At 38.3% G+C, this 24,744-nt stretch overlaps 2 protein-coding genes across 3 annotated transcripts in view; one reads left to right on the top strand and one right to left on the bottom strand.

Moving 5' to 3' along the window:
• Positions 1–10,359, top strand: part of pth1r (parathyroid hormone 1 receptor) — a 43,109-nt gene extending 32,750 nt beyond the window's left edge. The window contains exons 6-13 of the mRNA XM_079349313.1: positions 1,546–1,732; positions 5,772–5,925; positions 6,292–6,352; positions 7,331–7,397; positions 7,543–7,637; positions 7,764–7,905; positions 8,360–8,401; positions 8,481–10,359. Of these exons, the coding sequence (XP_079205439.1) occupies positions 1,546–1,732; positions 5,772–5,925; positions 6,292–6,352; positions 7,331–7,397; positions 7,543–7,637; positions 7,764–7,905; positions 8,360–8,401; positions 8,481–8,843 (1,111 nt within the window). The 3' untranslated portion in view covers positions 8,844–10,359. The remainder of the gene's footprint in view (positions 1–1,545; positions 1,733–5,771; positions 5,926–6,291; positions 6,353–7,330; positions 7,398–7,542; positions 7,638–7,763; positions 7,906–8,359; positions 8,402–8,480) is intronic.
• Positions 10,360–12,080: 1,721 nt separating this feature from the next.
• tmie (transmembrane inner ear) lies at positions 12,081–23,637 on the bottom strand (the record flags this gene model as incomplete). 2 transcript variants are annotated; one of them, XM_079349022.1, is made up of 4 exons in its annotated part: positions 23,253–23,637; positions 19,069–19,186; positions 17,738–17,887; positions 12,081–12,370 (listed from the first exon to the last, which is right to left on the bottom strand). In XM_079349022.1, the coding sequence occupies exons 1-4, from the start codon at positions 23,361–23,363 to the stop codon at positions 12,081–12,083; spliced, it is 669 nt and encodes a 222-aa protein (XP_079205148.1). In that variant the 5' UTR covers positions 23,364–23,637. The 2 variants fall into 2 exon arrangements, with proteins under 2 accessions (XP_079205148.1, XP_079205149.1); XM_079349023.1 differs by lacking the exon at positions 12,081–12,370 and adding an exon at positions 16,291–17,082.
• Between the last annotated feature and the right edge of the window lie 1,107 nt (positions 23,638–24,744).

Genomic DNA, 24,744 nt, shown 5'->3' with positions numbered 1-24,744 from the left:
TTTTCTTGCAGTCTTTAGTCCTTTGCAAATAAGTAGTTTTTCCACAAAACACCAAATCAAATTCCTTGAATGTGTGAATGAACTCGGCAACAGAAAACTGATTCTGACTCTGAAGTAGTTAACACATCACCTTTTTCACTTTAAAAGTAGCTTGTTGCTTAAAACACATTCGCTTGCATTCTAAAATCGCTTTAAAATTATCATTTCGCTGCCAAAGCGTCAGGCTTAACACTTAATGCAGATGATTGATTTTGCATACTTGTGCCTAACAACTACCGGTATAAAATATGAAAATAGCCTTCTATAAAATAATGACTCTTTAACAATCAAACAGTTTACGGAAGTATCAGCTGACGTCCTATTTGTCAGCAGTTAAACAGACTGACGTTCTTCTTGTATTGGAACGAATAAGCTGTAAAACATTAGTTCCTTTTGTCATTAAAGGTCCAGATTGACTTTCTGAAAGACTCTGATTTGGCCTACTGGCGACTAACTGCTTAGGTCTGCCCTCAAACAAGGTTGAATTCATTTTTTTTCTCTATTTGCTTATTTTGTTTAGAATGGGCAAGTATCAGGAATCAATGTAGAATCACTGTTTACCAATGTTCCTAACAGCGTGCCTTACCGTTCAGGCCAGCAGGCAGACAGCTTCAGGAACGCTTTCCAACTGGCACCAGGAAATCTACGGGCCAAATGAGTTTAATAAGTTATCCCAGGGGCCCGCCTGACATTCTGGCCCATGCTGCGGAGCGCTCCGTGTCTCCCTGTCAACATGTCAGTATGTAGACAGGAGAACTCGTAAATGTTCTCCGGGCCGAGAAAAGGGATACATCACATTAGCAGTCGTGTTCTGTATTTTACACCAGGGAAATGTCTGCTTGATTAGTTTCAGTTGACCAATCCTAAATCAATACTTTGCAAAGGGTAGCTCAACACATCCAGTATTATGTCAACTAAACTCTCATAGGAAGAAATATTCAATTATAAATATCAAAGGGATCATTGAAGTACCTGAACTTTTTGAATTTCTAACTTACATTTAGTTCAGAAATCATAACTCACTTTTTTCTTTGTTGACTTTGCAGTGACAACATTTTACAGCCTCTAATCACACATCTGATTGTAATCTTTATCATGACCTCAAAGTGCCACTCCACAGTAAACTCTTAAACAGGATGTTTTTGAGGAGCGTTTGACAGATACATTTGTGCTCGTCTGCAGAGGGAAATTTGCAGGCTTCACTCGACACATGCTTGCAATTTTGTTTTTACAGCTCACTTTGAGGCAAGCAATTCAATATTTGAGCATTTCAAGCCCCTAAATCTACAAAAATGTGTTATAGTCAGCGTGGAATTCAGCTGGCTCTAATTAAAATCAGGATCTTTTATATGTGTGTGTAAGTGAGTGAAAACTCTCACTCTTACTTGAAGGTGTGCCGGCCCCGAGAGCATAATCACACACTCAAAGAAAGACACACAGAAGCAGGATCTTTTTTTTATTTATTTTTTTAACTTGTCACTCATGTTTGTTTTTTTTCACCCCCAGACGATTACACTGCACCAGGAACTACATCCACATGCACCTTTTTGTGTCCTACATGCTCAGAGCTATCAGCATTTTTGTGAAAGATATCGTGCTCTACTCTGGATCAGCCTTGGAAAGCATGGAGAGAGTCACAGTGGAAGACCTCAAGTCCATCACCGAGGCACCGCCAGCAAACAAAACACAGTTTGTGAGTACACCAGCACAGCTCAAACACACACGCACACGCACACACGCACACACACACACACACACACACACACACACACACACACACACACAGATAGATAAGGTCAAGAGGAACATGGAGCCTGGAAGATGGGGGGGAGGGGCAAGGCAATTTTATTTATATAGCGCTGTTCAGACACAAGGCAATTCACAGTGCTTTACAGACATAAAAATAGAAAAACATTAAAACAGAGCTTAAGGAAAGAATGCAACAGTAATTTAAAACTAAAATAAAATAAACCGGTGCAAAAGAATCATACATCATTAAAAGACAGAGAGGATGTAAAAATACTTGATAAAGGAACAACTGTTAAAAACTACTAAAAAGGAAGAATGTGTTGCAGTAAGGCAGACAGTATATTTCTAATTGAAAGCCTGAGTGAATAATGTAGTTTTAAGGCAGCAGTCCTCACGTGTTCAGGGTGTTCACGTGTTTTCATCTTTATATTTCAAGAACTGATAGTATCTGTTTTCCGGTTGGAAAAAAAAGCAAGTGTGTCCATACAAAGTGTATAAGAAAAGAGGAGACTGATTTTACTTAGATAAAATTATAAACGTAATTATCCTCGTTTGATTCCATTACACGCTCAGATAATTTGATTTGTGGAGTAGTTGGGCGTTAAATGTTTTGCTTGCAAAAAGGAAGTGGTATTTCGCTAGGTCTCACCTGCTTTTCAAGCAGCACTGGAGCAAATAAACTGCACTGTTTGTCAGCATGCCAAGCTTTTACTAGGCCAGGACTTGGCCTTCGCTCTCGGAGTCGAATTTAAAAAATGGGTAAAGACAGGGAACTTTTCATGCATGCTTTAATATGCAAACAAATAATTTGCGCAATATATTTAGCTGACATTTTTATCCCGTGACTGTGCATAATGAGTTATGATTAAAACAGCTTCATTAAAGTTGCAGATTTATGTGGCAAATCGGAGGAATACAGGTATGTATACCTTTGCATACTGTACTTTAGTGTGTTTATTAAATTAGACCTGGCAGCCTTAGAACAATGATCCAAAAATGTTGTTTTGTTTTTACCCTGAAACCACTGTACTGTAGCTTCATCTAAAAAATGAACCCTTTCTGTCAGCCTAGATAAAACAGTATTTATATATTACAAGGCTTATTCACAGATGAAGGGTGCAGTGTTTGGAACATTTCATTAGCTGACTTTTTTTTTTGTGCATTGATCATAATTTGATTAGCCTGTTTGAATCATGTCTTCGTTTTTTGTTTGGTCTTATCTGGGGGAGGAGAGGCCAGAGAGAAGTGTGTGTGCACAAGATGCTGCAGCAACATATGTTTCTGTTGTTTCTGATGTTTTCTTCGAATTGGTGCGATACAAATGATGATGGATGGATGGATTGATTGATTTGCTCACACACAGAAATAAGGCAGATGTAAAATTATTATTGGACCAAAAACAATAATAATAAAAGAAACCAACAAAAGCTTTTAAGAAAACAAGCTGATCAAAAATGAAAGTGATGAAAATGAACCGAGATAAACACACAGAGAGAAAAGAGGAGCACTCAAAGGAATTCTAAAAAGGATTTCATCACAATACGGCAGCAACAGCTGAAGCTGAAAGCCGCACGGAGGTCGACTGAATCAATGACTGACTTAATCAGTTTGGGATGCTGGGATTTACCCACCAACTGTCAATACAAAAGGACATAATAAAGCCCGCTGTAGCCATTGATAACAAGGTTGAAGTCAATGAATTGAACAATGTATCTCTTAATGCAAAATAAAACAAGTAAGTAGGTCACAGGGGAAATTCACTCCGCCCACAAAGAAACTATAAAAATGCATCAGCATGTTGCTGTGACAGCTGCTGGTTTCTAATCATCTCCTCCGAACTAGTTGAAGAGGGTTGTATGATAAGTGGACCGTGTGATAACCTTTCGTTTCACTTATGATCAAGTAAATGATGCAGATAGGACGAGTGATAAAAGATACAACAGGAAATTCAAAGTACTTGACATTTTCAAATCTGAAAAAAAAAAAAAATCTGCTGCTTCTATAGGTGTACTTAAACATATGCTTGGAATAAAGAATAGGTATGATATTGACATTTTGTGAGAGGCTGCCATGAAAAATACTTGTGCCGTATAACTGCACTAAATGTACTTAAATATAAAAGATGTTGATTATAAACTGAATTATTTCTCTATAATATCACAACCTTCATGTTCTTTACACATCAAAAGCAGTGTTGCGTCATGTTGACATTCACGTCGTTCTCTGCAAAAACATCCACTCAACAATTCCGCGCAAAAGTAAGTCTCGGGAAAATATAGTGTGTAGTTGATATAGTGCAAAAAAAGGTCAGTACATAAGACAGGATGTACAGACGGCGGTGAAAAGCTTTTAGGCTGCAAAGAGTGGAGTCGTTTTTTTTTTTTCGAACAACATGGTGGCAGCAGGCTGAGCAAGTCCACCAAGACATCTCTAACCCTAGCAAACATCTTCCAGCTCCTCCTCGGGGAGTCCAAGGCGTTCCAAGGGCACTATGGAAAAGATAATCCCTCCAGCAAGCTCTGTGTCTACCCTGGAGCCTACTTCCAGTTGGACAGGCCCGGAAAACCTCCCGAGGGAGGTATCCAAGACGCATACTAATCAGACGCCCGAACCACCTCAACTGGCTCTATTCAACATGGAGGAGAAGCAGCCCTCCACATGTCTCAACTTCTCATCCTATCTCTAAGGCTGAGCCCAGCCGCCCTCTGGAGGAAACAAATTTTGGCGAAACTGATACTTTGGCTTACTCAAATACTATAATGTATGGAGCATTATGAAGAAGAAGATAAGAACATCTAGACCCTGAAATGTTCAACGGCTGAAATCTTACATTGGAAAACATTCTACACTCAAACAGACAGAAAACAGTCTCCTCAGTTTCCTAACAAACAGTGTTGAGATGCAACAGACAAACATGCCCTGTCTTAACTATTTTCAATCGCCCCCCCGCTATCATGTCCTGTGTCTCTCAATCTCCGGTTGAAAAGATGCTCCCTGGCAAACAACCGGCTGCAGCTGAAGAGTTGTTAGATTACAAACTGTGCTCTCTTTTTTTATCGTCCCTCGATCTTTTCTCATCAGAGATGAATGGGTTTCTGATAATGATGAAATTAAAAACATGTAAAGAGCAGGACGGCTGTGTGGAGGTCCACGTTACAGATCAGTTTCACCCCTCATTAGGAGAGCAAGCAGCTCCTTTTTTCATCCTTATTCGATACACAACGTAACTTTACTTTTCAGCACTCTTAAGAAAAATCACTAGCAAATGCAAAAGTTTTTGTGCTGTGATAGAATTGAACTTTTATTGCTATTTATTGCTACATGACCCAATCAGAAGCATGATTGAATTTGGATTCCATTTAAGTGTGCAAGTCACTGCAATAACTGTTAATAACAGAAAACAAAGCAAAGCAGCAGCAGACAAAGAAGAAGAAATAATTCCTTTGAACAGTTGTAAACCTTCGAGCAGACCTTGAGTTTGTTGCACTTTGTCTGTTTTTTCTGCCAGTTTGTTCTCAGTAGGTGGTCGCATAAATTGTCAAAGTCGCTCCTTGATTAGTAAGCAGCTCTGCAGGAGGGGAACCAGTCTCATAGTACGGTTAAAGTGTGAATCTTTGTAAGAGCATGCAGCTGCCTTACGTCCCAGATCAAATCTTTAGGGACAGAAAATCTGCAAAGATCTTAAAGTGGTTAGATTTGATCCATGTTTTTCAGTCTTCTTTGGACTAGCGATCAGTATGAAGAATTAGATGCAGTTTTTTGATTTTATGTAGTTTTCTGTTGTCCACTCCACATCAATAAGTGTCCGTTCAATATTCCAGTATTCACTGCAAAGGCAATATTTCGGCACAGACCACTGAATAACGACCCCTGCTGTAAACTGCTGTGTAAATATGGAAACAATTGATACTGACATATGAAAAGCATTTTTTTTCCCAGTGTGACTATTGATTAAATCTGCTCTCCTTGCTGTTTGTTGACAGATTGGCTGCAAGGTGGTTGTGACATTGTTCATGTACTTCTTGGCGACCAATTACTACTGGATCCTTGTAGAGGGACTTTACCTGCACAGCCTCATCTTCATGACCTTCTTCTCGGACAGAAAGTATCTTTGGGGATTCACCCTGATTGGATGGGGTGAGTCTTGTGTTATTTACATTTATCACATATACCGCTAGATGTTTGTAAAAAGCGACTTTTTGGTAGCCGTATTGGAATGCAAAAACTTTGAGAGGCGCTTTAAAATCAAAGCTGTTTTTATGAATAAGTAGACAAGGATATAGGAGAATGCCCCATTGCATGGAAATGGGCCTTACAGTTCCTGCATTGTACACACTGTGCGTAAAACTTACATAAGCACAGCGCATACAATGTGGATGCTGTGCTACCCAGGTTCTACATATATACACTTTTTAAGGAGCTCTTTCGTCATCTTTTAGGAAGTTTTCTCAAAGCAATGGCTATTTTATCAAGTGTGTGTATATTTTTGACTTTATTCTCCAGGAGTACCAGCCATGTTTGTGACCGTTTGGGCGACTGTGAGAGCAACATTTGCAGACACAGAGTAAGTGATCCTCGTGAACATTTTTTCAGTTCTTCTGAATATTCTTTTTCTTGAAGTGCTTCACCACACAAATCGTGGAGCAGGTAGGTAAAACTCAGATGCAAATTGATTCATGAAAAAAATAATTTTTTTCTGGGCATGGTGAGGTATGAAACTACACGGCTTTATTCACCTTCCAATTTGAAATAGGTAGAGCTTTTCACAGGGAAAGAGGCCTCGAAACCAATTTGGCGGGCTTTAAAGCCCTTCTTTGCACAATCTGCAGCCTCCACATTTTGTTCCTGTATCCTGGTTGAACATTGAGGACTTTGGATCTAAGAGCTTACAACTAAGCTGCCATGCAGGAGTTGCCCAATTGCCCTTAACCTCATGCAGCTATAGTACTATATAGGGAAACTTTGTGTTGTCAGTTCTGACTGTGTATGAGTGTTGTGTAGAATGCACAGATACGTTTTTCTACGCCATCTTTGAGCCATCTATTGTCTTCACACAACAAGCGACTGTAGCACTGTAATAGGGCCATCGCATGAAAAGATATCCGCCTCAAAATGAAAAGGATTTAACTGGAATTCAAGAAACAGACATGTTATAAAGAAATAAATATAGCTGTTCTTGTTCTTGTTCTCTGTGGAAAATAAATAAATTAGTAAAATTAGTTTGTAAACAATTAGTTTGTCATAAATACTGTAAATTCCTTTAAAACATCATGATACAACACAATTTAATACAACAAGATACGATACACAGTTTGTCATGGATTCCAGTGCTGGGTAAAAAACTTGATTTGAACAGAACCTATTTTTTCAGTGGTTGGTTACCTGTGGTCCTTGATAAATGGGAGGGAGGGAAAACACTGGGCATCTACTCTTAATTTCTTTGATGAAGGATTACCAGTGTTCTCGGATTATCTCAGCTCGCAGCCTGATCCTTACTTAGGCAACTACTGATCCATGTTGTCATTGTCATTGATCCCTGCAGGTGTTGGGACTTAAGTGCGGGCAATTTGAAATGGATTTATCAAGTGCCTATCCTGGCGGCCGTTGTGGTGAGTACATGTTCACTGCTTGCACATTTTCCCCCTGCTGCTGAGGAAACAGCAGTGATTTGCTGCACCTGTGGCACTGCAGCTGTCGATTTGGAACCCCTATTATCATCGCAATGACATTATACCATTATGTTTCTATTTACAGGTCAATTTTATGTTATTTCTGAACATAATCAGAGTTTTGGCAACCAAGCTGCGAGAAACAAATGCTGGAAGGTGCGACACACGACAACAGTACAGGTAAAGAGTGTTAGCATTTTGCTAATTGTGCTACACTTAATAAAATAAGTATTTATTTAATAACACTTTAAGGTTTTTAGCTTTGTCAAACTAAGACGATACATGTTTGTTCTGTCGCTGATACAGAAAACTCCTGAAGTCTACATTGGTGCTGATGCCGCTGTTCGGTGTGCACTACATCATATTTCACGCCATGCCGTACACGGAGGTGTCTGGAGTTCCCTGGCTGATCCAGATGCACTATGAGATGCTGTTTAACTCTTTCCAGGTAAGGCGGCAATGGTAAAAAATGGTCAGTCTTGCTGAAAAGCTCAGATGGTCGTATTAAATTTATTTATCTTTTGAAGTTAAACAAAATGGAGAGTGTGGTTGTGCTAGATCTCCATTAAGATACATATTTTTTATCTGTTATCATGCACCAAATTAATGTATTCTACACATCTCATATATATTATATTTGCTCTATGGTAAGAGTGCTGCAGTTAAGTTGTGTTCAGTTTTTGGTTTTATTTGTGATGTGCAGACAGCACTAAGACACATTTCTGATAAATGTAAACCCACTTTACATTGACTCGTATTCTAATTCTTATAAAGAGGAAGAGAGGGTTGTTGGATGTTCAACTAAAACTTAATACAGATTGGTACTTCTTAAGTGCTAACTGAAGCTAACTACCCTCTAAATTCATGGATAGTGTCAATAAAACTTTCTCTACCTTTTTCAGGGATTCTTAGTGGCAATTATATACTGCTTTTGCAACGGCGAGGTATGTACTCTGTAGCAATTTAAATTAAGATAATTCTGCATGAAATGTAGTTGTCTAAACAACTTCCTTTTCTTTCAAGGTGCAAGCCGAGATCAAAAAGTCGTGGAGCAGGAGAACTCTGGCACTTGACTTCAAAAGAAAAGCTCGGAGTGGAAGTAACACATACAGCTATGGACCCATGGTGTCACACACCAGTGTTACTAATGTCACTGCCAGAGGACCGCATGCCCTCCACCTCACCACCAGGCTGGGTCCCGTGCCTGTGAACGGACACAGGAATCTCCCCGGGTACGTAAAGAACGGCTCGGTCTCTGAGAACTCCATACCTTCATCGGGACAGGAGCTCCACCTGCCTGATGAGGAGCATTCTGCAGCCACGCGGCCTTGTGAGGATGAGAAACCCTCACCTGTGGTGGAGGAGGAGAGGGAGACAGTCATGTGACCTGTGAAAAATGGGGAAAAAACATGAAACTGTCCTGTGCGGAGAGCTTCACCATCAACACTGCCAGTTTTTCCATCCTGTGAAGCATTGGAGAGGGATGAGGCCTATGTCACAAAAAAAGGTTTCTTAAATGAGCCTGGCTGCCTTAAGTTGAGGGACGGTGTCCCTCATTTTTGTGGCAAATTCCCTTAACTTTCCCTCTCTCACCAACCACCTGCCACATCGAATGTGTAATAAGACAAAAACCGACTGACATTTCTTATTTCTTTTCCACTGCCAGAACTGTTGTTTTCTTCTTTTTCGATTGCATTTATTTCTGCTCAGCTTTCATGCGTAAATCTAACCGGGGTTTGTTACAGCAGTCGCCATGAGCGGCCTTAATCACCTAAAAGCCAGGTGGATGTCTGAGTGCATTTAGAGGCAGTTCCATCAGCATGTTTTCGTACAAGTCAGCAGTAGACTCGGCTTAAAGATTATTATTGCTACCTTTTAAAGCATCTGTTCATGCTCTGCAGCATGGCATCTCAAATGACTTAAGTCCACTTCAGTGTTAAAGGGAAGGTACTCAGGTAATTGAAGTCCTCTGTTGTTGCACACCTATTTTTATACTTTAGAAGTTATGTCATAGTCAGCATTTCTCGGAGGATAATCATGTTTTATAGCTGTTTGAGCTTTTTTGTTGTTGTTTTAAATGTTGTACAAATTTAGCTGTTTAAGAAGAACCTGTTTTTTATTTCTCTGATTTCAACACATGTCAAGGAGTTTAAATGAATGTTTCATGTTTAGATTTTCTCCAAAAATCCCTTTTCTCTCTCACACACACACACACACACACACACACACACACACACACACACACACACACACACCTACACACACACACCATGAGGCCAAAATAACTGACTTATTTGAGAGTTGTTTCCCTCTCTTTGGGATCAGTGTCAGCTGAGGTTAGGAGGAACTTTATGGGAATGAGGGGGAAAAAGTGATCATATGATCTCACACATTTTTCAAAGCAGTGAAAATGTTTTTAAAAAACCGTTTGCAGGAAATAGTCTTCAATTCCACTGGAATGTTAATTAAATGAGGAATTCAAGAAAAAAAAAAGATAACAAAAACATTTGTGCAGATTATGAAGGAAAACCTGGAAGTGTATAACGTGTTACATTTTACAGATGCTCCAGTGATATGCTGCTTTTTGATGTAAATACAAGTCATAATGTTTACAAAGATCAGAAATACATTTTAATTGTGAGCTAATAGTGTTCATGTGTATTAATATGTTATAAAGCTATGTTTTTTCCCCATGTGTTGGTTTACAGAAGTTTTGCAATATTTGATGATGTACAGTATATAGTCCCCAAAGAAAAACTGTTAAGTATATTTGCAGGGCATTCAAACAAGTGTTTCATGAAGCAGGATTTCAGGATATATTTGAAACTCTTTAACTTGTCAGTTGTTCTGAACATTTCGCAGGCTAGATGACATTTAATCTCACACCAAAGGAAAAAGGCATGGTGTGATGTCAGAGGAAGTTATATTGCAGCCTTTTGTTTTTTTAAACCATGATGTTGTTTACAGTGACCAAAAAAGTCTCAAAGTTGCAGTAAATTGGAGCTGATATTAATAATAGGAAAGTGTCCAGATAGAAGCACTGAAACAGAGCATTCTAACATATTTTATAATTCATATGTTTCATCTAAACAGCAGTGAGGCAGACGAGAAAACCCGAACAGTCCGCAGCTCAGTGACGATGGACTGAAACTGTCAAAAGTTGTGTTGTTGTTTTTAAGCCTGCGTCTAATCATGGTCTCTTTCACCGATAGATTGGTTGCTCTTTGTTTTGGAGCGAAATGGTGATTTGGAAAACAATTCGGTCCATTTCAAACACAGATTCAGTTTCCTTTTTTTGATTGACTTCGTACTGACTGATTTATTCTCCCAGTTCCCTAAATCTATGTTTAAATCCATTATGGGGTTTGCTTTCAATTATTATTGAAAGGTTAGAAACTAGTCTGTTTGCAGTTTTTACTCCTTAGAAGTCCGTCCAGCAGGTTAATAAAGCGTGTTGGATAATGAATACTATTTCACATTTGATTTGAACCAACCAGTGAACCTTACCAGACTCCTTGGCTGTTTACCAAGAAGTCACATTTTAAAATGGTTAGGTTGGTAATATCAAAACACTTAAATACCTACTGGATCCATGTCAGCCACGGATATAAAACTATGTTGATGTGTGTTTGCAGTTTGAAGATTCAGAAATTTTAGGAAGTGCTTACAGTCCTCCAAAAAATCAAATTAGACCCTTTAACTTTTCCAGGAAAATCAATCATTGCTGCTAATCAAGGCTAAGTGGACGGACTCATACTTTAATTGCATGTTCCTACAGGCCACAATGATGGAAGACTGAGGAGACCTTTGTCAAATAATGAAGCAGTGATTTACTTACACTTAAAAAATTAACTTTTAACTGGTCTCTTTCATTTTGAATGTATTGCATTTTTATCCATTTTCTGGGAACCTGATTCTGAATTTTGTTCCCAATGAAAGAGTAAAGATGTGATACATAAAACATTTTCCATTACATTTTTTTTTTTTTTTGTAATTCAAGCTGCATAAATTGACATTGGGTATGTAACAGTACTGTCATATAAATCAGACATTTGTCAGTAATAGTGTAGCCTGTACAAGAGCATGAACATCTTAAATTAAAGAAGAAACACTCCGAAAATAAAATTTGAGCACTTTAATGCTATAAAAAAGTACCTTTGTTCTGATTGTAACATGTAAAATGATTGTGTTTTGGAATCAAGTGTAAAGAAAGTCCCATAATCATAGAGCTAATGTTGTATTTCATTGTATTTTAAATACCTCTCATGGAAGTATACTGTGTGTTTCATGGTTGTTTATTTATCTCAGTGGAGTCCAAATGGGTCTTGATGCTTCAAATGCAGTATGTGGAGGAGTCACACCTCATATAGTGATGAAGGCACGCTGTAGATATCAGTGTTAACTGTTCTCTAGTCTCTAATGTTTCATTGGTGAATTGTGATTATAACAATAAATCCAGAATTTTACTGTACCATAATGTTCTCGCAACTTTCTTGATAGAGATGTAGACAAATGATTCATTCTTTTGTGTAAAATGTTTTTGTTTATTTAATATAATGATGAAAAAGTCATCTTAGAAAAAAAAACTCCACAAGAGCTAGTAGAAAACCAACAAGTCAGATTTCATTTTTGAGCTTTCTTTGCTCCCCCTTTAGCCCCTCCTTTGCCTCCTTTTTCTCCTTTGTCCCCCCTATCTTCCTTCTCACCAGTTTTTTTCCCTTTACCCTCACCAGCGTCTTTCTTCGATGCTCCCTTTTCACTCTTTTCACCTTTGTTAGCATCCTTCTCAGCCCCTTTCCCTTCTTTGGCACCCTTGCCTTCTTTTTTGCCCTCTTTGGACTTCTTCTCTCCTTTTTCACCATCCACTTTCCCCGAGACTGTTGTCACCTCCTCCTTCTCTTCTGCCTTTGCAGCTGCAAACATACAGGAAAGGTGCAAACAGTTAATAGCTGCTTCAGGTAAGCTATCATCATGGTCCTGCCTTGAGTGCTAATTGGAAGTAATAATGTAATTCAAGAGAGGGCCTGGGCTAAGTAGGTTGAATGTAATGAAGGCACATCTGTTTCTCTCTGTACTAATAAGCACGGTCTATTTATTCTTTTAATGGCATGGCTTTGAGGGCTTTACTGTGTGAAATAAGGGGAACACAAGTTAATAGTCCGCTTTGTGTTGAAGACCGTGTGTTCCTCATTTATATTCAGGATACACACATTTAGAATCAGAGAATGAGGATGGCTCCTCTCCTTATAGACGTAAGACTCTAGTTAAGGAAAGGAAGCCAACATCCAAGTAGCACATTATGAAATATAATAATGCAAAAGAGAATGATCTTCTGGGATTAAAAGTGCATTAGTTTTAAGTAATAGAATGAAAGAAATCAAAGTTTTAAATAAGAAGTTTGTATGTAAAACATGAAACTGACTGTTAGCTGAGCCTGGCTGAGCACGAGATAAACAGGAATGCTAACTTGTAGCTAGCTCTGTACAGAGGAGACCAGCAGACAGGAGATTTTTTTTGTAACCACATTATACTGAACAAGGCACCTGTGAAATATTTACACTATGCTGTTTTATAGTTATAATAGTTAAATGTGGTATTAATGAATTACCTCCAAGCCCCACATGATGGTGTCACCCATTGAATGGTTGTATTGTATTGTAACTGAGAGTGACCACTCTCATTTATTGTTCTCTTCTCAGTAAACAGGTTATGATGTTTATATTTTACAGTTCACAAATGTGTAATGCATGGAGCACCCTAAACACCAGGTATGGTAAATGTTATAGTGGAAGGATTTATTTATTCATTCTGACCTAGATTGACAATACTTTGCAATCTGACTGGGACTGTCCTGTTTTCCAGCTCTATATTCTAAGTCCCTACAAATATTTGTCAAATATCAACATTGTTTGTCTATATGTCAATTAATGTTGTTACTGTGGCTTTCGCTGATTTAACTATGGAAAAACATCACTAGTGCACCACAAGTCAAAAGTCAATCCTAAATGGTGTCATGCAACGAGGAAGTCAGCAGCCAAAGTCTTAAAGTGTCTTATGATAACCATGACCTGCTGAAGAATACGAAAACAAATTATTTAAGTATATTTAATTCATTTCTTACAGTGTCAGAGTCTAGAGTTAAGGTACACCCCTCAAGTAAAGCTGAAACTGAAGCTTTTGGGCTTCAAAAGACCTCCTAGACCTAGCAACCACATGTGAGACTGTAACCATAGCACCTGTGGTATAGATCAACAAGAAGCATTAGTGTGATTTTTCTCTTCAGCAACTATTGTGTAAACAAACGCTGTGAAAATTGCTCAAAGGACAGATTTCTGTTGATGCCAAACAAAGTGTCAATGCTTTTTTCCCTTCTACAGAGGCCAAGAAACCCAACAACAAACACTCACCAAAAATGTTTTTCTGTAGGGGGTTCAAGCAAACAACAATTAATGTTGTGAATAGATTTTGTGTTTTCACTGATTTCTGATTTTTTCTGCTTTTATTCTTGTATATTTCACCTGCAGCCAGGAATAGGGCAGATGTTCTAGTGTCTCCGTTGATTTTGGTCAAGAAAAAGGCGACGTGAGGCGACGCCAGTCGCCCTTTATTGCCACAATTCTTTGTCTGCTTGGTGTGTCAGGACCTTTACTCTGTGAAGATCTTTGGTTGACCTTAGTTGTTTTTATGTGGGCTTTATAAATGAAGTTCATTTGACTTAGCAATGCAACTCTAGCCCTAAATGATGTTTCCAGAACAATATTTCAGGGATTATTTGGCGTCATTTTTGTACAACTGGAGGAGGGGGAATGGTCTCTTCTATCTTTATATGCAGCCAATGCTGTAGACAGAACTAGTTTAGAAATTAGTATTTAGGGATTTAGATTAGTGAGAATAATCTCAATCCCTGCTCGCACGCTTCATACTTACATACTTCTAACTAATAAAAGTGTTCTACTAAATCTACGGAAAATAAGATTCCTTTTACTCCCAAATGAGATATTTAACTGTATTCATTTAATGGTTTTCTGTTTCTTTGATATATTTTTGAGGTGGTGGTGTGCTGTTCAAGGACTGGTGGTCGACAATCTCCTCAGTGTTTCAGGGCCTTAAAATGAATTGCCAAATCCTCACCCCCACCCACCTTACCAACAAAAGGTAAAGATCCCCCAGGTCTACAACATAAAGGATTGTTGTGTCATTTTGAAGCTGAAACTTACAAATATGTAAAGGTCAAGTGATTGTTGTATTTCCTCTCTTCACTCCTCTTCCACTTTACCTGTTAACATGGAAGAGGCAGAGCCTATACTGCAGCAAGACAGTAGGGGGAGCTCCAAATGTTTTGGCTTCAATTTTATTCTAGCTGACATGTGCTCCATCTTTTTATACAGTCTGTGATCTACAGGTGACAAATACAACACATTCAAGTAATAATATTGGGTAATAAACACATTCACAATTACTGTACTGGGGCCAATAAGTACTTTTAAAATGAATTTCTAAAGGTGAAGTCCATCCTTCCTTGTCACTGTGCTATGATCCTTCAATTATTTTTCCCTCGCTGTCTATTAAGAGATGTCTATGTGGATGGACGTATGATTGGGTTTTTTGATTTAAGAGAAAAATGTTGAGAAAAGCTCACCATCCAGCGAACTGACTTGGTACTCTGGAAGAAAACAGGTTCATGTCAGATACAGAATGAGTGATACGCTATAGTTTATAAGTCTGTCTCTTGAGTTCAGGTATTTTATTCACTGTTTGTGTGAGCACATGGGAGATGGTGTGTTTGCAGCAGACACTGTGAAACTGAAGAGGCTCACTGCTTTCTTTTCTTGGGAGCGTATTGACTCAGACGTTGTACCGCTTTCAAACAATGTGTCAGTGGTGGCAAAAAGAAATACAGAAACATGGATCTTTACAATCAGTTCATGGTGTGAGCTTTGTTCCACGGTCATAATATTTTCTGTCCTCGAATGCCTCATATGATAATTATCTCTCAGTAGTAAGCAGTACTAAGCAGTAAACAGATTTGACCAGCTTCTGTTACCCATGCACTCATCCAAAAGATAAAATTGTGTATTTCTTGATCCTCATTTGCAAAATGTAATTAAGTTATGTTTGATGTTATTTTTACTTTATCCTCAGGAGAACCGTTTCATGAGTGCACTGTTGTTTTGCATAATTGAGCCCTCATTCTAAAGCTTTCTCAATCTGAATTTTAGAAACTTTTTTTTATAATTCTACGGCATTATTTGTTGTCGTGCAGCCGAAGCATCAAGTAATCTCTCCAGAAAAGTAGTCATTTGCATGTTTGCTATAGAAGATGATTGTTGCTTTCCTTCTTAGTTAATCCTTAAGCAAGGATTATAGCATGGTTTGTTTGCAGTTTATGCTTGACATCAGCTATTAAATATGTCTTTATAAAGGCTGCAGGCAGTGTGCCTCCCCTTCAGGCCCTCCTTCAGCCACACGGATGATTGGTAATATAGTCATAGAAGAGGATTCAGACCTTAACTCTCCATGGTGCCACTGATGATTGAAGAGTTACATTCTTTTGCCACAGTAAGATTAGCACGTGGTTTAATTAAATGCATTAATGCCCCTCCCCCCCAAATTGCACAATAACTGATGGACGCATGTGTGCATACAAATGCATAACGTAGCATGGAGAGGAACAGGCAGAGACAGATGTCAGTCCCTATTTGTCATGTTTTTTAACCTGAAAAGGCAGCTGAGATAGAAAAGATCCACACAAAGCAACACACCAGATTCCTGAGAGGAAAAGAAAGGGGAAAAAAAAGAGCATTCAATAACAGCTGAGACCCAGGTTGCCGGCAAGAGAATTCACATTTTATTTACACTTGTGGCAGACTGAAAATTGTGAGTTTCTTAAAGTGTGTTTTGAGAAAGCGACCGGACAGGTTGTGAAATAAACAACCACATACAACATGAATGCACTTTCATTTTCACATCTGACAAAAACTTTCAATCGTGTCATGTCCTCAAAGTTGCCAGCTCTAGACAATTTCATGCAAATATTCATGAAGCAAGATATGTGACTCTGAGAACAATGACAGCCTAAGAAATTACAAAAAGCATTATCGACAAAAGTCCAGCTGCCCTGAAGAAAGCACATTTGCAAAAGCCGAACAATAAAAAAATGTTGCAGCACTTCAAGACTTGGAGGATCTTTATACTGTCTTTTTTTGTTTTTCTTACTCTCTTTTCAAAGTTATATAAAAAGTATTTTGAATGGAGGCTCCACTTTTGCACACTTGTTTTTGTTCTTATATCGTTCTATGCTCTATTTGCAACATTGGCTTGAAGGACTACTGCGTAGGATGTCTGACTGCGAGATGCACTGAAAAGAACTTTCAAAAGTGGCTACCAATTGGGTTTGTGACATTTAACGACTGGTGATGGACAGTATACACCACATTTTATAGCAACGACAAAGCTGAGAGGATCATCTGAAAGAAGATAAGAGCGGGGGAAAAAGATCATCCTGTGTCTGACAAAGTGAGGGAGCTGGGTTGCTCCTCGCTCAGCCTAACTATGGAGAGCTGGCTATTATTAGCACTTTGGACCTGCTCAGAGACTGTCTGTACTGCAGGAGCATCTGTGGTAGCTGAATGAAAAGAAGGGAAGGAAGAAGAGGAGAAAAAGAGAATGGAAGAGAAATTTAATATAGCAGCACACAAACAGAGCAGAAGAATTGTAATGAGTGCAGCATGCTTTGTGAGGTGAAAAAAAGGGACAATAAAACCTAAAATATAAGATTCACTAAAAAATAAATGTGAAAGGAAAATCTTTGGGTCAGACATTAGGACTAAAAAAGCAAAGAGTCGTAAGACCACGTAGATTTGAAATATGGTTTTAAGAAGCATCTCAGCCCATACATAATGACCCAAATTAAAACTGTTGCTCTACATACATAGTGGGCCTTCCTCATTTCTTTATTTCCCCTCCCCTCCAGGTCTGTAGGAAAAGCTTTTGTGTGAAGCAATCGCAGATTGCTCTAAAGGGACAGAACATACTCTGCATAATGAATTGGGGATTTTTAGTGTATAAACTTCAATCATTTTTCACACATTTATCTTTCCTTTTTTTCTCATTTAATGTTGGTCTGACTGTTAACAATAAGCAGAACCATTCTAATGGAAAACACCATAGTCCTCATCTGACTGAACTATTAGGTTAATGATTGTTCATGATGAATGGATTGATTATCAATTAAAACGTGTCTCAACAATATTCAAAGGGTTTTAAAGAGAAGTACTTACATCCTGGTATCTCTGTCAGCTCATTCAGGGGTGGCACTGTCTCTAACGTGTTGGCATATTTTTTGGCGGCCTGTCTCTGCGCATGCCGTGCCTCGATTTCCTTTTTGGTTCTCGGGATTCGACACTTGAAAATACAACACAGAGTGATAACTGAAAGAGAGGGTGACACAAACAGAACATAATGGGTTTCTGTTCTCTATTTTTCCCATACACATTTTGGTGGAGTCTATAAATGGAAACACATGTTCACATGCTAGACACACTCAAACAATGACACTTTAAGATACAGATAGATTTAACACATTTCCACATTTGAGACTGTAACTTATAGTTTGCATTTAAGTTTGGTCAGACTTAAAGCTGTTTGTTTGCACTGACATTGTTACCTCTTCTCTAGATCCTTGCTTGTATTGTACTTACTCTTTGCTGTATGTCGCTTTAGCGTCTGCTAAATGAATTGTAGAATTGTAGAACTGTAGTAGGTTAATACAGCATGAAACAAGGAGAGAATACAACCATTTCTATTTGTCTTCACTCCTTAAAAGACCATGGCCGACTAGAGTTTTACCTGAACATACACCTGAGCAGGCTATTTTATTTTTTGTTATTTTTCATTTCCCCTTGTGTTCCTGCACAACCTGAGTTTAATAACTTTTCTAAAATATGTTCATCAAAAAACTTGTAGCAAGGCTTAGTTTCAAAATAGAGGACTATACGTATTCATTTTACTATTTTGGAAGTCTGACTCTATCAAACAGATCATTTCCAAGGTGCTCATTAATTGTGTAATATTGAAGCAACAGCCTACCATTGTCATGTATCCCATCATGCTTTGTGTTTAACTAAATGCATGGTTTGTAAAACTTGTTAGTAAAGTCAGTATTGAGAGGATTTAGATTCATGTAGTTAATTAATTAATTACAGTCATTATAGTGTTGATATAATCATACGTCCCTACCGACCGTTTTCCTGAGTGGATTGCTTGATTTTTTTTTATGCTGTGTCTTCCTTAGACCGCTGTACAATACTTACTTTACAATTTACTGGTTCTAAAATAATCCTCTGTATCTTTGCAGAAGCCTTGTCATTATGTCTTAAGCAATATAAACTATGGGACCCTTGTTTTCTTAGGAAATAGAAGTGATCCCTCTGATTCATGATAAGACATCTCTGTCAGTTCCACTGGTTACACTGTCACACTGATAATTACAATATGGACACACAATTACATGCTTGAACATCTATGGCCTCCAGTTATTCCTAAAGATGGCTGTCTTTTTCTTTTTGTTTTGTTTAGAGCAAAACAAAGAGATTTCATTACATATACTGACCAACTGCTAAAACAAACACAGAGAAGATGCCGATGACCTGCCATAACCTCAGCCCCCAGAAAACAACTGTCTCTGAGTTGACGGGGTCGGGCTTCTTTGGGGGATCTGTGGGTAAAAGCTGTGCACAAAAAGAAAGAACATTGATTATTTTAAGTACCTGCACTCGACAATTAAAGCACTTTGAGGGAAAAAAGCTCAAGGAGTAAACAAGTATTTATTTAACACAGGCGTCACACCATTTTAGAATTTAGTCACACAACTCACTTTTCAGGAAAATAGTTTGTTTGGCCTCAAGGCTCAGACCTTAGCACTCCTTACAGTTTAAATGTGGCATGCAAAAATGTGAGATCTGAGTGATGGGGTGATATCTTAAACCACCTAGTCAGAGCCTACAGTTTGATGCTGGTGTGTTTTTTTTTCAGAGCTGGCAATGAAGGAACAGAGTAAGAGACCAGAAATCCTCCAGCTTAAAGCACACATTCAGATTCTGGTTTAAATTGTTTTTAGGTCCTGACAGCAATTACTAATTAATGTGAAAAAGTTTTAAACGGGTAAGAACTTCGACCAATGTCGGAACCCAACCATGTTTTATAAACCAATATAACCGAGGATGCAACTCTGAAATAGACCACAAATTGGATGGAGGTGAAGGGGGTGTCAGGTGATTGTGGATCATGATGCATGTCAAGTGTGGAATCAGTGCAACTTGAGTTGACTGCCTTGGCTTGCAGGCTTATATGTTCAGTTAACCTTCTGTTAAAGGAAACTCAAGGCAGCGTGCTTTTTTCAGTTAGATAACTGGGGTTCGGATTTTTCAGTCGATACTCCATCTTTCCGACTTTTTTTTATCTTTTGGATGTTTTTTATCAACAAGTTAGTCAATCCTGCAAATTGTTGACATTGTTGTTGACACTGACTGCTAACTGTGCGATTCTTGGACTCACTGAATGCTCCATTCTTCTGTATCATGCTGAGCTTCTTCCATTAAGATTTCAACATGGGGTCAAAGTTTACTCTGAAATATATTTTTTTAATTAACCTTTATATAACCAGGTAATTAACCCATTGAGATAAAGATCTCTTTCACAAGGGTGACCTAGCCAAGAGGTCGCAGCACATAATGATAATACATGACATCCATACGTACAATACAGCAGCAGATATAAAGAGCAGTATATCTGTATGTATGCTGTCAATCTGATTGTGTAACCCATTATTTACAGTCTGTGGTGTAACCATGTGTTCCATTTACTTTCCAATCACCATATTACCCTTTGCTCTTTCAAGAAAAGTCAGATACTGAAAATTAGCCACAACATGACACACGTGTTTCCTGGTTCATTACTGTCAGCTGGCAACTCATTTGAAAATTAAGCAGACACCAAAAACATCCCATGTTTTGGATATTTATGGGATATATTGTACATATACATGTATGTCTGACCCATTCTGGTAACTGAACTGACTCTTTTGTTTGTGATGGCTCAAATGATGAAAGAAAGTTTCACTGAAAATCAACCGATCGATTTTGATCAGAGAGCGGTAGGAGTGATTATTGTGCAAATGTGTAGACAGTTATTTTTAATTTGTTGCACACATTTACAAAAAAACATGTGCTGTTTATCTGATGAATTAAAATGTCTAATCTTTCTGAAAAAAAAAAAAGTTATTCTTATTGGAGAACTGAGCCTAAATAACGAGGCAAACTGTAACTCCATTGACAGGAAGAAAAAATCAAGGCTTGGTATATTTTTTAAAGGGTAAAAAGAATGACATTATAGTGACTACAATGACAAACAATAAAAAAGTGAGACAGTTGACAGAATACAAAAAAGCCATGTGAGACAATGACTAAGGGCTTTGACCTGCTTTGTAAAATTTATCGAGATAACATTTTTAATATACAAAAAGATTAAAGATTGACTGATTGATGTGTGGATGATTTATATATTCTAGCAGTTGTTCTTTGGAGTTATGGAGTTGTTTAAAACAATCATGCTCATGTGAATAAATGAACAAATAGAATACGAAGATGATGATGAATCAGAACAGGGATGAGGATTAAATATCTGGATATTAAGTCAAGTAATATGATTCTGCAAAGAAATGAAAAACCTACGTGACCTTTGTGTTTTTGTGTTTGTGTCTCCGGTTTATTACTCTCTTTACTCAACTTATATAAGATGGCATGAGAACATATACAACCATAATTATTAAAACATTTAAGTGTTCCAAATGTCAGTCACATTTCTAGCCATATCTCTCTCCAGAGCTGTGGACTGGGGAGCAAATTGTATAAGAACTAAATTTGTTTTTGTGGGAGTAAATCAATAGTTGGATCACTTTGCCAGAGCCAGCTAAGCATTGGTTTTCAGATAAAGATCACTGTAAGGATTTCTCCTTTACTGTACATTGATCATCTGATTGGATGAAACATGGTTGTCCTGGAAACTCTAAACCTGGGTCCATAAACCTACAAGCATTGGGTCAGAAATGGATACTCATTACATTTGCTGTCTTCGCAAATAACATTATGATGTTGTAAAATAGAAAAATGCTCTCACAATAAGCTCTGACGGCGAAGAAGGTGAAACCAGGGACTGAGAATGTAAAGAGGCTTAAACGGGACATTAAATTAATTTGCTATGATATAAACTTAAATATTTTAGATGGAGTATGATCTCAAAGACAGATTGAGGCAACAAAAAATGTGTTTTTATACCCGGGTGCTCTTCTTTTTCAAAGTCTCTTTGTATTCAGACCCTAAGCATCAGGGGAAAATAACCTGTTTTTTTCTCAAATTAAAGCGAGATTTACTGCCAAATTGAACTGTACGAGATGCCATCTGGATGACACAAAATAGGGGCTGCAAACTTTAGAAAAGACACTTCAAAATAAACCTTCTGGAAACACGGTCTTGAGCAACTTCAACAGCAGGATTAGCCTTCATATAGATCTGCAGCACTGCGCTTCGATACCACGAATCTTTGCCTCGAGGGTGATTATGCAATGCTAAGTCCTTTGCTCTGTTGGGCCATTTCATATTCCAGGATTAGTGGCTATAATCCTTAAGTTTTCTTCTTGTGTAACAAACAACACAAATTTATTGCATGCTGAACAAAAATTACCTCAAGTTAATTGTTAGATCATAGTTTGTTTGTTGGGTGATTGGTCTTCTTTTCACCACAGGTCAAACTTATTGACATGTGTGGGTTTTCTTCCTTAAGTAACTGTTTTGTTTTTCTGAGACCCTCAAAGGAATAATCAATTGAGAATAGTGTGATCTAATTGGGGATTAACATCTAAAAGCAGAGACAGACTTTAACCTGCTTTATTGGTATTTTCGACTTAAATTTTCATACTTGTGCCACATAAAAGCCAGACTGACTTCATCAAAGCACTCTTTGTGTCTTTGTCTGGCTCTTGTGAGTATTGATCTCCCCCTCAGTAATCCCATGGCTTCCTTATATCACTCTTTAAGATCCTTCTTCCACCAAAACAGCCAATACTTGATCTTATTTTGAATTATCTGAATGCATCATACACAAGGGCAGAGAGAGTCCTGGAAATGTCTGGTGCTTTCTCTGACCTTTCAGCGTTTGCTTTAAACAGAGTTCAGAGTTCAGAGGACATGAGTGTCACATATGCAAGCAGGGTTAGAAAGGTGTATAATAAAGAAACCCTTGTATTTATTGCATCCTTCTGAATGCATACAGGAATTTAGATAAATAGCATTTCTCATAATACAACATTAATGTCCTAAAATGAGTATAAGACTACATTTATTCATAAGACATGGCTTTTTCTCTATAACAAGGAATTTGCCCTTTATGGTACATGTTTGCATTGTGTACCAGCCTTTGTTTAGTCTTAGTCTTATTCTCTGCAATGCTTCCTACCTGTCTTAAGATAAAGTACAAAAATAACCAGGTGTCACCACATCCATCCTCGTGTTTACAACCTTTATAACAGGTGCTAGGCTGTTCATAATGTAACAACACGTTATGTATCAGGTTTCAGCTTATATGCACTAACTCCTCATTAAGTTAGACAAGCATGAACCCTAGCACACAAACAGCAACTACTGTTAAAAAAGCATCCTGAGCGTACCCGTCACACAGATACGCTCAGGATTATTCCTGACAGAAACCTGTGGAGGACTCTGTGATGTATCAGGCTCTTACCTCAGGATCCGGAATCTGGGACAACACGGGGGATATGCACTGAGTCAGCAGCACTGCTCCCCAGCCCCGCAGCAGGAATTGAGGTGGCCACACAGTCTGATCCCCAGCCATTCTTTGCCCCTCTTTCTTCCTGCAGCCACCCTGCACCCTCGCTCTCTTCCCCTTCTTCCTCTTCTGTCTGTCTGCCTGCCTGCACTGGCGCCGTTTACAGGACAGGACCACAATGGCCCTGGGTGATTAATGGCTACAATGGTGCTCACGGCTTCCTCCCATCCACAGATGTCTGCTGAAATTCTCCTCTATCTCTATTTCTCTTTCCTTTCTGCAGGAACTCCATACACACCAGGGGTTCACACTGCGGGCAGAACAAAACTGCCTCACTTCAATAGAGGGAACCAGCCCTGCAGTTAGATACATTAATTAATTAATAGACCTGGTGTGGTTTACAGCCTGCTAGGGACAGGCAGTTAACACAGTGTGGGGGGATGGGCTGTACAGTTAACCATGAGGATGGCCTGCGCAGGACAGTGAAGCAAATGGCTGTGAGCGCCATCTTATTTATTGCTTCACTATCAGAAGCATAAAAATCTGCACAGCCTTTGTTTGGTGTAGTGAAACTAAAGACACTGCACCAGTGAGAGTTCTCGTTTGTGTTTTTAGGGATTTGATTATGAAGCTCCATCATCAAACAAATGTATTTTATTGTGAATGAGGTGTTAGTAGAAGCCTTAACATGATAATCTTAGCAGTTTACACATCTCTTGTGTTTACACTTGTTTGTGAATAACCAACATACAGTATATATGTTCTAAAGTAATAATTCTTATCTGTGTTTGAGTCTCGTAAAAAATAAAATAATTGACCCTACAGGTCATTGATTCAGACCATCCCGAGCAAGCAACATTATAAACTTGATGAAAACAGATGCCAAAAATGAAATGGGCTTTTGATTGTTTTTAATTTTATCCATTTAAGAGATTAACTATCCGGGATCAAATCAGTCTGCCCTCGATCACTCCATCCGTTCTCTTTCTGCCTCTAGCGAGACACATGCAAACACGAAGCTTTCCAAAAGTTCCAGTGCAGTTTAGAAGCTCTAACATAGGCTTTTTGAATCAAACTGAATTACTCTATCAAAACAATCTGGGAGAGAAAGGAAGCGAGAGAGAGAGCACAGACTGATTGAACACAGCCAGCAGGGTTGCCAAATTGGCGACTTTCCATATCCTCTTTGTGACTTTTTTTGTCAAAAGCTACTAGCTAGCGACTTTTTATTTCATAAAATGATGCCTATTTCAATAGCAAAAACAAAAAAAACAAGAATCAACAGAAGAAAGTTGATTTGTAGTTCTTAACTTCTTGTCAATTATGCAAATTAGGCAATTATATATATATATATATATATATATATATATATATATATATCCCTTATAATAATAAGTGAGTCTATGAGGATTTCTTTTCCCTTTTAGAAATACACCAGGACTCACTC

The sequence above is a fragment of the Symphodus melops genome, assembly GCF_947650265.1.
Source record: "Symphodus melops genome assembly, chromosome: 7".
Lineage (NCBI taxonomy): Eukaryota > Metazoa > Chordata > Actinopteri > Labriformes > Labridae > Symphodus > Symphodus melops.
This window is presented reverse-complemented; position numbering and strand designations above follow the sequence as displayed.